Source organism: Typopeltis vanoorti, chromosome 6 (genome assembly GCF_054136105.1).
Source record: "Typopeltis vanoorti isolate ZY-2024b chromosome 6, IOZ_Tvanoo_1.0, whole genome shotgun sequence".
NCBI lineage: Eukaryota > Metazoa > Arthropoda > Arachnida > Uropygi > Thelyphonidae > Typopeltis > Typopeltis vanoorti.
Window position 1 is genome coordinate 20,753,841 of NC_143554.1, and position 14,519 is coordinate 20,768,359.

At 35.9% G+C, this 14,519-nt stretch overlaps 1 protein-coding gene across 1 annotated transcript in view; it reads left to right on the plus strand.

The window, feature by feature from the left end:
* The first annotated feature begins 3,176 nt into the window (after nt 1-3,176).
* The window catches only part of LOC150105324 (7SK snRNA methylphosphate capping enzyme-like), a 65,808-nt gene continuing 54,465 nt past the window's right edge, over nt 3,177-14,519 (plus strand). The window contains exon 1 of the mRNA XM_090394703.1: nt 3,177-4,990. Within this exon, the coding sequence (XP_090250829.1) occupies nt 3,689-4,990 (1,302 nt within the window). The 5' untranslated portion in view covers nt 3,177-3,688. The remainder of the gene's footprint in view (nt 4,991-14,519) is intronic.

The following is a 14,519-nucleotide window of genomic DNA, read 5'->3' on the forward strand; positions in this document are numbered from 1 at the left end:
CACTTGAACAGAATGGGCAAGGAAAGATTTGCAAAACCAGTGTTCTCTGTCAGGTTGGCAGCAAAACGACCCAGAGGAAGACCACGATATAGGTGGATTGATGTGGTACAAAGTGCCTTAGACGATAGAAATATAAGATCTGATAATGTTGGAGTCTTGACAAGTAACAGACTGATTTGGAGGAAAATTGTAGATAGGAAATTAATAATGATGTAATTTTTTCATGTAGTACTATCATATCCTGTACACCCCTTGAGGGTACATGGTAGGAATTTGATGATGATGATAGAAATACTTCAGTACCACTGCTTTTACTTTCATGTTGGCAATCTGTAGCAAAAAGTGGAAAAAAATGCATTAGATTTCATGCCTTAGCAAATTACATCTTTGGGATGCGAAAAATCACATATATGGATAAGAAATGTATGCCATTACTTGTCTTGTTATGTTGGGTAGATATATTTTCCAAAGAAATTCTCAAAATCTTCATGGGAGTAATTTATAGTTAGTGTGTTATAAGCAATATTAATATTTATTATTATTATTATTATATGACACCTCCAGGGAGTCCAAAGACTCATCTAGGGAGGGCACCTGTTCTAAAACACTGTCTCAACCACTCAATCCACCAACTGACCGCAACTACACCAACGCCATCTACCGTGACTAGTATTTTCACAGACAACACAAACAACCATGCCCATGGCAGGATTCGAACCCGCAGCCTTTTGGCTGGAGAGCGAATATTATGTCGTATTCTCTCCTTAGAGACTGATCCATGATTTCAAATTGGACTCTGGATAAAGAACTTCGAATTCAAAAGGGTCCATAAAGTGAAAATATTAGCTATGACTTATATTTCTAAAGTAAAAGGCAAATCGGTCATGTGAACACATGCTAGTGGTAAATAGCCTTTCGGCTCATTATCACACTAGTGGTGTTGGTATGCGGTAAATGGCGCTGTGTGTTGATTGTAGTCGTGTACTTAAAGGATTATATAAGGGAGACTGTGAGTTATAGATGAGTAGTGTGCCCTTCCACGATGAGTCCTTGGATGTGTCACGTGATAATAATAATAAATATTTCTGGACTGAGAGTCGGAACTACCAACAGTTATCGTAAAAAAATAAAATATCGAAGAGTAGTCCAACGGGCTTCATTTAGGCGATCATAAATTGATAGAAATAGGGGATATTATAAATCTCTCTCTATTTCATAGCCGAACGATTAGAAATATAGAAAATTTCGAAAATGGACGCCTGGGCTGCACCAGTCAGTTTTAAATAATGCAAGCTAAGCCAACTCTAATGCCGAGTATTGCATTCTTACAAGCCTCTCTGGTCAATCTTCGAGACTTTCTTTTAGGTTTCTATGCATTCAGCTATAAAATAAGAACAAGTTTATAATATCTTCTCTTTCTATTAAAATAAAATCAACCCACTAACGCTTTTTATTTCTCAAAGGAAGTGGTGAGACCATTTAACTATAACTTTTTAAGAACAATAACTGATCGACCACTATTAGCGATTTTAATTGACGCACGGGGAAGAGAGAGCCGTGAACAACTACTGTATCCATCAAACCCCAACTCTAACACATTATCATTCCAGACAATAATATATAAATATTATTGTCTGAATGTTGGATGTTTAATGGATTTTTTACAACACTCAGAAAGGATTAAAAAGAATTTCATACTTCCTATATTTCGTCCTAGTCACTAGGACATCTACGGGATTACAAAAATAACTAATGTAACATAGGAAGTATTAAATTCTTTTTAATCCTTTCTGAGTGTTGTAAAAAATCCATTAAACCTCCAACATTATGTCTTCACAGCATTTAAGCCTCTATACACGAATTATTGTCTGAAATGATATTTCTTACATGGTGGAGTATCTTGAGTTTACGAATGAAAAACCCGCGTTTCGGGTATCAAAAACTTACCTTACCCATGCCAGGGATCATCTAGAGAAATGTTTAGAAAAAGTTATTCTAGTCGGCGACTAGAATCAAACTTAGAACAGTCTTTTTTGGTGGGCTAGCACAATTGGCGCCAATGCCATTTCCACTGTGTCACAGACCTCTTAACAGCTGTCGCTAAAAAGATAAATATCCACTAAAGCTCTTAATTTCTGAAAGGAAGTAGGTGTTTAGCCTTAACTTTTAAACACCGGAGGGGAAGACACTCTCTATCCCTAGATAGCTGGCCCAAGGCTATTGATTTCAACAGGCAACTGCCACCATCTTGTCGTTAATACTTGTCTGTCAAGGCTATGCATTATTATCTGAAACTTAAAGTATGTATTATTTGCTAAAATCGTGTGAGTTCTACAGTCAATTTTCTTAAGGTGCTTGTCGCTTGTGTATCCTTGTGGTAATTTCTGGTTCTATTAGAGACATTCAAAAGACAGTCTTTTATAGGTTCTATTCTACCGCCAATTATCGAAACTTTTTAAACGGTGTTTTTATTATTATTTATTTATTTTTTACAGCCATTACCTAGTCGTTGATACAGACAAGTAGGGTTTCCCTCTGAGAAAATCTGATTTTTATTTCGACGTCTAAGAAGAATTGACTCAAGAATTCTCACTATTTCATTCTGTTTGTGTACTTATTCTCTTCTTGAAGTTTGCAAAAAAATCATCTGTAGCTATGAATGTAATTATTCGTGAAAACCAAGATGTTTTTTTTTTTTGGTGTGGATAAACCAGTCATTACTCATTGTACTGTTTCCAGTATTACTACTATCCATGCTTGTGTTATTGTATTTATGATCATATTATATGACCATACACATAATGAATGTGTATTTATGGTGGTGTAATGAGTGTTACCTTTGTTTATTTTTTGTATATTTATGTTAAAATCTTTAATTATTTCATATTTGAAATGTACACTTTCTTAAATATAGTTCCAATTTTTGCATTATAAATTATAAATAAATTTGATATTGTTCTTTATTTAATGCAGTATATATGTATTTATCTATTTTAAAATGAATCCTAATTATTGTTAGTAATAAAATCCTGAAAATGTTAAAAATTAGTTAATCCGTTTACTGTCATGACTACTTGAATGAATCACATTTTCCTAGATCGCAGTGCTTCCCTATAAAAGGGTACTCCCAGTAACATTCGTTGAGTGGATTTGTGTGACGTTGTTGTATGGATTTTCTGGTTGGTTTTTGCTTCTTTGACTATTTTTCGAGCTATCAAGCTTAAGGTAGGTTGTTGATTCGTATTATAAGCTTTGAAACGGCATTTTCTTGCACAGGCTGCCGTTAGTTTAATTTCGTAATTCAACTTGGAATTGAAAACTATTGCTTCTAGCGCGGGAGGGTTAGAAGCTCAGGGTTAGCCATTGTTGGCACTGCATAACCTGGGACTAAATCACTTTTATAAGATACTCTCGTCAGGTGTACCCGTATGGTAAACAAATACACGTGTGTTACACATGGATGAATTAAATTGCTAGTGACTTGCTGAAAAACATAAAATAAATATTGAAATTGAAACTGAACGGTATAAGAAGTATTCCAAAAATATAATTGTTGTATTGTGAGAGTAAAAACTGTTGAAATGAATTTCTTGCGTCTTTCGGACAGATATAATTTATTTATACTATGCGTATATATGTTTCAGTACGACAAAAATAATCGTGTTTCTGTTTTAATGCTTTAAAAAAAATGTCATCTAGCACATCTCTCGAAACTCCTCCAATCAGAGTTGACACTGATAGTGCTTATCACTGTCGTTCGAAATTGTCGTTGGACATAAGTAATGAAAATAGGGTATGTGATGAAAGTAAAAATAAAAATACAAAAAATAATGGAAATCGTAAGACCTCAGCCTTATCACGTAGGTGTTTTCAGAAACAGGAAAGCATACCATATGGTCACTTTCATAAAGGACATCCCGGAAAGAGAAGACATACGTTTAGCAGTTCACAAGACTATAAAATACCATTTAAAAGACGACGGCGGGAAAATGCAACAGTGTTACCTACAAGATTTCTTCTTGGCGGCAATATAAATGATCCTCTGAATTTGGAAAGTTTAGCTGATGAAGAGATTAATAGGAGACTAAATGAAATAACACCAAAATCATCTCCTGTGCCCACGCCAAAGCACCATACCCAAGTTCAAGTATTAATCCCAACAAACATAAATGATCCTTTAAATTTAAACACTGGGGAAGATATTGAATTTAGTGTGATATCCTTGAGAACTAGAAAACGCAAACGTTCTCGCATTCGAAAAAGGGACAAGCAAGATGGTAGCAAAACTGAGGATGAAGAAGAGTCTGTAATTGCTGGTTTATTTACTACAGAAGAAAGAGGGGAGAAAAGAGTAGACTCTCCACTGAAGATAGACATAGATGAGATTAAATCCCAGCAGACTTCAACACCAGTAGCTGACAAAATAGTATCTCCAGTTGTGCCACAGGGTTCCCCATCAAAATTTCATCGAAGGTTTCATTCTAAGAGTGTATCTAGAGATACGTTAGATGTAGATAAATTAAACACTACAAACAAATGTCATCTAAGAAAACGCTTTAAGAAAAACAAAAGAGGACCTCATAACCTAGAAGATATCAGGTTCAGAACAAAGGATGCACAATTTAGATATGGTAACTGCAATGTTTATTTTGGCAAACACAATCAAATTACTGATGATCAACGGCTTCATTGCTTAAAGAAAGAATGGTTTTATGATAAATATGTCTTGGATATTGGTTGTAATGCTGGGCATGTTACATTATCCATTGGTAAAAATTTTGGTCCTCAAAAAATTATTGGCATGGATATAGATGGGAAATTGATTAAAATGGCTTGCCAAAATGTTGGCAGATATCGAAGTATAGATATGGCCAAAAATAAGGACTTTCCTATGTCTCTTTCAATGTGTTATGGACCTCTTGCAGCATTTTCAATGCCTTTTAAAGAAGATGATGTTACCAACTTTCCAAACAATGTGGAATTCATACAGGTATGTTTTCTTTATATCATCATGGAAAATTTTGTGGTATTTTGAAGCTAAAATATAATTACATTTTTTTTTTAATTCTTTTTTTCTTCTTTTTTTGCACCATTCTTTCACATATGGTGATCATTTTAATTGGCCTTAGATTTTTTTGTTTTGTTGTTGCCTTTTGTTAACTACAAGAATAATCCATGTGCCCTAGTAAGTAGCTGCATCATCTCAGGTTATGAGTTATGGCATATTTTTATGGATATTTTCATATTCTATATTAGATGTGAAAACTGTGGGATGCACCCTAGAAGGGATGGTGAATGTAATACTTCAGTTCAGAGGAGAGGGGAAGAAACATTTGTTTTACTGTTAATTTTTTTTTCTCTTAAAATAAGATACTCCCATGAATGATCCCAGTCATAATCACAATTATCAATTGTTGCCAGCTGGAAATAAGGTTGCCAAATTAGTGTTCTGTTAAGAGTGAAATGATATTTTCACATTATTATTATCATTTGGTCACCTGCTTAGGTCTTTGCAGAAACAACTCAACACTAACCCACATAAACATAGTAATTTTTTCCCTTACCTTCATTACTGATGATACACTTATGTCCTTTGGAACCATTTTCACTTATTCACAACTCACCAACAAAAAATACATTGAACATTCTTGATAACAAAACTAGACATATCCGCAAGGAGATGTGTTTTGCATTATGGGAGATACTGAGTTAGGAGTGTTGGTAGCTTGCTCCACCTTTGCAAGGAGTTGACCTGGTGTTGTACCACCTCACCCCAAAACTCTTGCTTGTTTTCCAGGAATGATGCCTTGTTTTTTAGTGTTAAGAGTTCATTACCTTGTGTTTAAATTTTATTCTGCATTTCTTCAACAAAATCCTCTTAATCTGGTTTCCTAAAAATCCCTTTATAATCTGTTTTCAGCAGGGAACATTCAGGGCTGTTACCACCCTATTAACCTGTCACTGAGTTTTCACACACTTTCTCATTCCCATGAAACAGGTGACCAAATTTAAATGGTCAGTACATCTTTATCAGTAGTTCAGATAATATATTCAAGGCCTTATAAAGAGGAATGGCAACTTCCCATAACTACCTAAGCATTGGTTCTCCCACAGGTGTGCCAGGGCTATAAAAGAAGAGCCTTACCGCAACTGGCTTGTATACAAAACTCTGTCTTCCTACACAGTCTACAAAGCCCAGAATAGCCACAAGGAAATTATCACCATATTGAAAGCTGATTCTGAGAGAACTAAAAGCAGGAAACTTGCATTCTGCCCAAATGACAGCCATGCTTTCTGGGCTCTTGCCAAAGCTATTGGCTGTAACTTCTGCCCAACACTACTTCCATCACTGTTACACCAAGATGGTACTATTGCATTATCACCCACAGAAAAAGCCCATCTCCTGGCTTCTCTAATTCTTGCATAGCTGATCATAGTAAATGTCTCCCAGCCATTCCAAACACTCAATGTCACGTTTGACTTTCTCCAGAAAGAGACGAGAAAAATTTTGCTCAAACTGGATACCAAAAACTTTCCCTACCTGCATCTCTCCAGTTGTTCTAAAGGTCTATGCCCCAGAAATGACTCTCACTTTATACTGCTTATTTGCACTTTTTTATCCCACTGGTATGTATCCTGCAGTCTGGAAACCAGTCCATATACAACCTATTCCTAAATAGAGTGACAAATCTTTTACCTTCAAACTATCATCCAGTTTCTCTCACCTCAGTTTTTTCTAAAATAACAGAAAGAATTATAAACAGCCAGCCTCTATGCTATCATGAAGAATCTCATGAAATAAATGATCGACAGTATGGATTCTGTCTGTCGATTAACAGGCCATCTACTAACTAATGTCACTCACCTCTGGACAAACACCATGGAAAAGTTTGCCAAATCTCAAGTAGTTGCTCTTGATATGTCCAAGGATTTTGATTGAGTTTGGCAAACAAAGGTCTATTAAGAAAACTCCCATCATTCAGTCTGCCCCTGACTTATGCATTTGTGTAACCAACTTTCTGGCTGGATGCTCACATTCATTCATTGTGGATCACTCTGTATCTATAAAAACTAATGTTGGGGTCTCACAAGGCTCTATTCTTTCGCCAACCATCTTCCTTCTATTCCTAACGATCTACACCAGCTGAGTAGATCATTTCAGTACGGTTTTGAAAATGACAGCACATTGCATGCCTCCTTTTTATTATTTTATTATTCATCATCAATCATCAAGTCTCTCTGTGCCTACTGGCACATAAGGCTGCATTTTATTATTATTTATACAGATATTCCATGGAGTCAAAAGCCTCATCGTGGGAGACCCACACTATCGATTAATACAATACCTATCATACGAGGGAGAAGGGTCTGGAAAGTTCTGATAAACACCTAGACAAAAATGATATTAAAACAACTGATATAACTGCAGAAAAGAATATACTAGTAGTAGACTTATGAAGATAACTTATGTTCTTATATCCTCATGTGTTCTTACTTGTGGTTATGTCAGTTGCTTTAATATAATTTTTGTTCTTGGTGTTTATCAGAACTTTCCAGACCCCCCCCCTCATCTCATACAACTTATTCATTGTTTGGTCACTCACAACCAACTCTGGCAATCCATTCACTCATTCATTCATCATTCCCCAAGTAAAGAACCTAGCTGCACACCCTTACTAACCACACTCTTGTGTGATCCCCTTGTTTTCCTCCTACTCCCCATGTATCAAAAAATTTCTTTTGTCAATCTTATAGAATCCCTTTAGTAGCTTATAAGTTTCTATCATATCCTCTCTCTTCTGCCTGTCAGCTAAACTCTGCAACCCACATACACACCTTCAATCTATCCTGGTTGGGAACATTACAGATCTGTCATGAGTTGGTCACTCGTCTCTGAATCCCATCCACCACCTCAATTTCTGCATAGTAGTAGTCAACATGTGATTGAATCATAGCCCCATAAAGAGGAATAATAACCTTCCTATCGTTACTTGTCAATGTGTTCTTCAACATACAAGTAATCCTTTGAGCTATTTTGCCACCTCTTGCGATATGTCCTCTGAATTTTAAATCTTTATCCACCATCACTCCCAGATTCCTAGCCTCATCAATTTCCTGTAAATTAGTTCCATCAATATGATATGAAGTATATAATCTTTACATCTTGAAGTGCATTCACTTACATTTTACAACATTAAATTGACAACCATTGTCCTTTGCCACACTGCCAATTTATTTAAATCATCTTGTAAGATATCTACATCACCTTTATCAAGTATTGCCCTCCCTAGTTTTGCATCACCAGCAAACAACTGAATATCCCCCTCAAATCTTCTGCTATATCATTTATGTATGAATTAAAGAGCAGTGGTTCCAGTACAGAGCTCTGGAGCACCCCATTAATCATCCTTATTTGCCTTGATTCCATTCCACCATACACCAACCTCAGATATCTATCAGCCACTCTGCTATCCATACCTCCAGCCTGATATCCATTCCCATTTACTCCAACTTTTTTAATAGTTTTCCATGTGGTACTCTGTCAGATGCCTTTTTGCAGAGCCCAGCAGTTTTCTGGTGTAGCAATTTCTTTTATCCAATTCTGCCATCACCTTATTATATGAAATGTGAATAAATTACTAAGACAAGACCTCCCTTTTACAAAGCCATGCTGACCCCTATAGAGTATCATATTCCTATCCACCCATTTTACTTTTACCAACATTTTCAATACTTTAACCACCACTCCAGAGATACTAATTGGTCTATAATTTGCTGCTTCTGTCTTGAAGCCACCTTTATGTAATGGAACTATCTTATCCTCTTTCTATTCCCTTGGAACCTTGCCAGAGCTGAAACTTAGATTAAACAACTTTGTCAGAGGTACTGCCAGTTCACTGTCTCCTCTCTCAACAGCTCCTAACCCTATACAACCATTGAATACTGCCCTCATATCTGGGGTAATGTCTCTAAAATCTCCCTGAAATTATTGGATTCCATATAGAAAAGAGCAGTTAGATTGATTGACAACCTCTCTTTCACTAACACATTCCACTCACTTTCGCTTGGGCATTCAGTCTCTGCAGCCTGCATTTTCTGAAAATACTTCTGTGGCCACTGTTTATCAGAAATAGTATCAGTAATTCCTCCCTTTGCAAATCCATCCAAATGTGTGTGTGGCAGCTAAATAACACTATCTTGCACTTCAATTCATAACCATAGAACAAATTTCTCCTCTTCTTCATTTATCCCTTCCACTTCTGCCCTTTGGAACAGCCTTCCACTACATGTGTTTCTGAAAGGATACAACCCACACCACAGCTTTTCAAGTCAAATGTGAACAAGTTCTTTATTGCCCATCCATGGTACTAGCGTAACTATAGGTTGACTAACATCTTGTGGATGTGGTCTTCCATAATGATAATACTTAAAAAAACTTCCTTATTCCATCTATTATTGAGTTTTTTGAAATGTTTGTGAACATATTTAGGAGGGAGATGAATTTCAATGCCCTGTGTAAAAATGTTCCACTTTAAAAGGCCAAATACCACTTTGTGGTATTTGGCCTTTTTTTTTTTCCTCTCCCAGTACATCCTGTTAATTTCTGCTCCCTGCTTGCTATCACTCAGATCACTGACATTATTAATTTCTTGCAGTGCAATGTTATTGGTATAATACACAGTATCTCTTTATTGTATAATGTATACTTTGCACCATTGAACTAGTACCCATTATCCTTTACCCATAATGTCATATTGTTCAAATCTTCCTGTGAGATTTCTTCATCTGTTTTTATTTACTTTTGTCTTTCCCAGCAGCATCATCAGCATTCCCATTATTATTAATATAATAACTAAATTCATCCAACTTCTGGTGGAACTAGTGAATGGAGAGCAGCAGGATTTATTATATATCTCAATATTAAGCATGAAAGCTTGCAAATCCATAGTACAATAGTGTGTGTGTGTGGAGACATGGTTAAGAAGAAACCCATGTTAATTGAACAGCTGAAGGGTTGTAGTCTTTGATGAAAACAGTATGAGGAGTGCTGTTCCAAAAAATAAAGTTGGAATGAAAGAGGTGGATGTGAAAATAGTTCTGTAAGTTTGAAGCTGGATGGTGAATGTATGTTAATTAGCATTTGTTACTTTTTTTTTTTAAACTCACTTAAGAATGTGGAGGAATGATGGTGGATATTTGGTAGAATTGCCATTGGAAATGCCTATAGAAAAGTCATAAGCATAAACAGAAAGTCTATGAAAAAGTAATCAGAGTGAATGTGTGTGAGAGTTGAGTCATTCCACGAAAGGTTATAAACCTGTCATATGTTAGTACCATGGGTGGATTATGGGTTATTATTATTATTACATCACCCCCTCAGGGAGTCCAAAGACTCATCGAGGGAGGGCATCTACTCTACAACTCCTCATATCACTACTCCACCAACCTTCATCATCTAACACCAATGCCATGTACCGCTGACTACCACCACTAGTACTTTCACAGACAATCGCAAACATCCATGCCTACAGTGGGATTCGAACCCGCAGCCTTTTGGCTGAAGAGCAGATACGCTAACCACTCGGCCAACCAGGGTTAGATAATCCAGAAATGTTACTCTAGAGCCCATACATGGAACTTTTCAGCAATTAAAGCCTGCAGACAGCAAGGTCATGGTGATTTTTACACAGGGCACTGAAATTCATCTCCCTCCTAAATATGTTCACAAACATTCCTGCTTATAGTAGGATTTAAACCCACATCCTATTGTTGAAGAGCAGAAGTACTCTGCTTGGCTAACAAGGCCAGTATCTGCTAAGTCGACTGCCCTCTTCTGGATAGTATCAAACATTTTCAGAAAGATTTCTGATGCATCACCTGAAAATGTTAACAGTACTCCAATACTGGCTATATTTGGAATTTATATAATGCTAGTAGTTCTATAGGTGAGGGCTAGTTGTGAACTGAAGTTGACAATTTTTTGGAGTCTGAAGGAACTGTGGATCTGATGTTTGTACCAGAAAAGGCCAGAGATCTAAGTGAGCCAAGAACAGAAATCTGATCTTCATGAGATAATCCAGAAATTTTAAATTTAATCCATACTAAGATATCCAAGATAAGAAGTGATGTGAGCTCTTCCTTATGAGAAATATGATGGACTGTTCCAAATATCACAAGTACCAAAACAGTCACTAGTGATATTTGGCAAATTGTCATTTCTACACTGGAGAATGTCAAAAAAATAAGTTTAAGATATTGGTTATGAAAGATCTTGAAGATTGAATCATTTGAAAATTAAAAGGTTTTCAAACAAACAAGAAGAACAGACTATACCATTATCAGCAAAAACTACATTGCATTTAAAGTTCACAAACATCCCTGCCTATAGTAGGATTTAAACCCACATCCTGTTGGTTGAAGAGCAGAAGTACTCTACTTGGCTAAACCAGGCCAGTATCTGTTTGTCTTCGTTTCCTGATATATCTACTCAGAATCAACTAAGCAAGAGAAGGTCATTAATGTGTAGAAGGAAGAGCATGGTGACTTTTACAAAGTCTCCAAGGTAGATGACCTCAATAGTAGAAAATTTAGCTTTAAAGGTAAGTAGTCAGAAAGTTTCAGAATTTGTTAAACAGTAAAGAAAACAAAGTGGGCAAGAAAGTTTTGAGCCAAATTTCAATTTTGGTTTATCACTTCTGTATTTCTTTAGTTGTGTGTCCAAACATGCCACAGATCAATGTTAGATAGCTTTTGCTCAATAAAGAAAAAAAAAAAAAACTAAAATGATTAACGCAGAATAATAAAATAAAGTGAAAGAATTATTTGCAAAAATACCCGAGTGAAAGTGGTAACTGTTTAACTGTTAAAGCTTTGCATTTACTGGAAAGAATGCACAGTTCAAATGTTATGTTTATAAATCATCATCATCAAATTCCTGCCATGTACCCTCAAGGGGTGTTCAGGATATGATTGTACTACATGAAAAATTTACATCATTACTAGCTTCCTATCTACAATTTTCCTCCAAATCAGTCTATTACTTGTCAAGACTCCAACATTATCAGATCTTATATTTCTGTCATCTAAGGCACTTTGTACAGTATCAATTCACCTATATCTTTGTCTTCCTCTGGGTCGTTTTCCTGGCAGAGAACACGTGTTTTGTTAATCTTTCCTCGCCCATTCTGTTTAAGTGACCATACCACCTGAGATTAGCTCTGCTAACACATTCCTGGATGCCGACAATGTCAAATTTTCCCTAATATCCTCATTTTTAATATGATATTACCATTGATGCCATCTGTTCATGTCTCTAATCTTTCTCAGGACTCTCATATCTGTGGTCGCTAGTCTTTGGTCAAGTGTTTTACTTCTGACCCAGCTCTCAGATCCATAAGTTAAAACTGGTTTGAACACTCTTTTGTATACAGCTAATTTAGTGTTTTGACTAATTTCTCTCTTATTCCATATGAATTTATTCAATTGACTTCTTACCATACCAGCTTTGTTGATTCTGTTGTCTATTTCTATATTTAATTTACCATCTTCACTAAAAATCGTGCTTAAGTAGCTGAAATGTTTTACTTGTTCCATTCTTCGTTCACAACCCAGTTGACATTTTCAATGATTCTGCCTATTTTCATTGTCGTTGTCTTTTTATTGCTGACCTTTATACCATATCTATTATAACTGACATTAACATCTCCAATTTTGATATCATGTTTAATACCACTTTCCTTCATAATGTGATTCATATAGATAATGAATAACAGAGGGGGATAATGTACATCCTTGTCTGACACCAGATTTAACATTAAACTATCTTCCTGTACTTCCTTCAATTTTAACTACTGACTTACAAATCAAATAAAGACTAAGTATTGCTTGATATAATGCCCCATTGACACCGTATAACTGTAGTGTATTGAATAGCTTCTCTCCTGACACCTTGTCATATGCCTTTTCTAGATCGACAAAACTTAAATACAGAATCTTTGTTATATTCCCATGATTTCTCAACTATTTGTTGTAAAGTGAAGATCTGATCCTGACAGCCTCTATTTGGTCTGAATCCAGCTTGTTCTTCACCAAGCATTTCTTCCACAATTCTTCTCAACCGTTTCTCAAGTATACTTACATAAATCTTACCAGGAATACTCAGTAGGAAAATACCTTGTAATTCTCACATTCAGTTTTATTTCCATTTTCATATATGGGTACTATGAGAGCTCTACTCCAATCATCAGGAATTCGTCCCTCTGTTCAGTCCTTCTGAACTATGCAGTGCAGCCACCGTAAGACTTTTATACCACCATACTTAAGCATTTCTGGTCGAATATCATCTACTCTTGCTGCCTTTCCACATTTCAAGAATTTGATGGCTTTTTTCTACCTTCAAGTATGGATATGTATTCCTGATTGTATGACTGCTGAGTGTTTTTTACCACTGTGCTATCAGCGCTTGTTTCATTTAGCAATTTTTCGAAGTAATTAATCCATCCATCAAGGATATCTTTTTCTCCTATTTTCATGTCTCCTTTATCATCTCTAACTCCTTTTACAGCACTCTTTCCTCCATTTCTAAGCTTCTTCAACCAGAATATTTTGTCACCTTTATATTTATTTTCTATGTTCATGCCAAAGTCCTCCCATGAGTTTTGTTTAGCTAGATTTACACAGTATTCAGCTTTCTTACATCTGTCTCTGTATTCTGTAAGAGCACAAGCTGACTTATTTGCTAGGAACTTTTGATATGCTTTCTTCTTTTCCTTCACTGCCTCTTTAACTTCCTGTGTCCACCATGGAGTTCTGATTTTTCTATCCTTACAGACAATATCACCACATGCTTGTCTGACTGAATCAATCAGGGTTTTCTTCAAGCTTGCCACTGAATCTCCTCAGTTTTGTTCCTGTTCTCAAATTGTTTCATTTTTTCTTCAATAATCTTTGTGTATTTTAGTCTACAGTTCACATCTGAGAGCTGCTCAACTTTTATTCGCTTTAAAACTTTATTACATGTTATTCTTTTCAATATGAAACTCAATTTTATCCTACTCAAGACTAAATAGTGATCACTTCCAATTTCAAATCCTCTATACACTCTGGTGTCCTGCACCAGAGAGAAAACATCACTATCGACAATAACATAGTCAATGAGACGTTTCTTATTCCTTGCCTCTTGACGTGAATTTGTGCACAATTTTATGTTGGTACATGGTGTTAGTAATAACCAGTTCATATCCTGAGCAGAAATCCAACAGGTACAAGCCATTATTATTAGCTTTGCTCTTTTCTCCAAATTTTTCCAAAGTATTTTTGTATGTCTGACAATCATTTACTATTTAGATTCCCAACAAGGACCAACTTTTCCTTTCTCATTGTGTCAGTTGCTTTCTCTAAAGCCTCAAAAAATTCCTCTACTTCTATCTTAATAGAACCTTCTGTGGGACTATAATCACAAATAAGTCTAATTGTCCAGTTTCCCATTTTGATATTTACCCACGTCACTCTACTTGAGA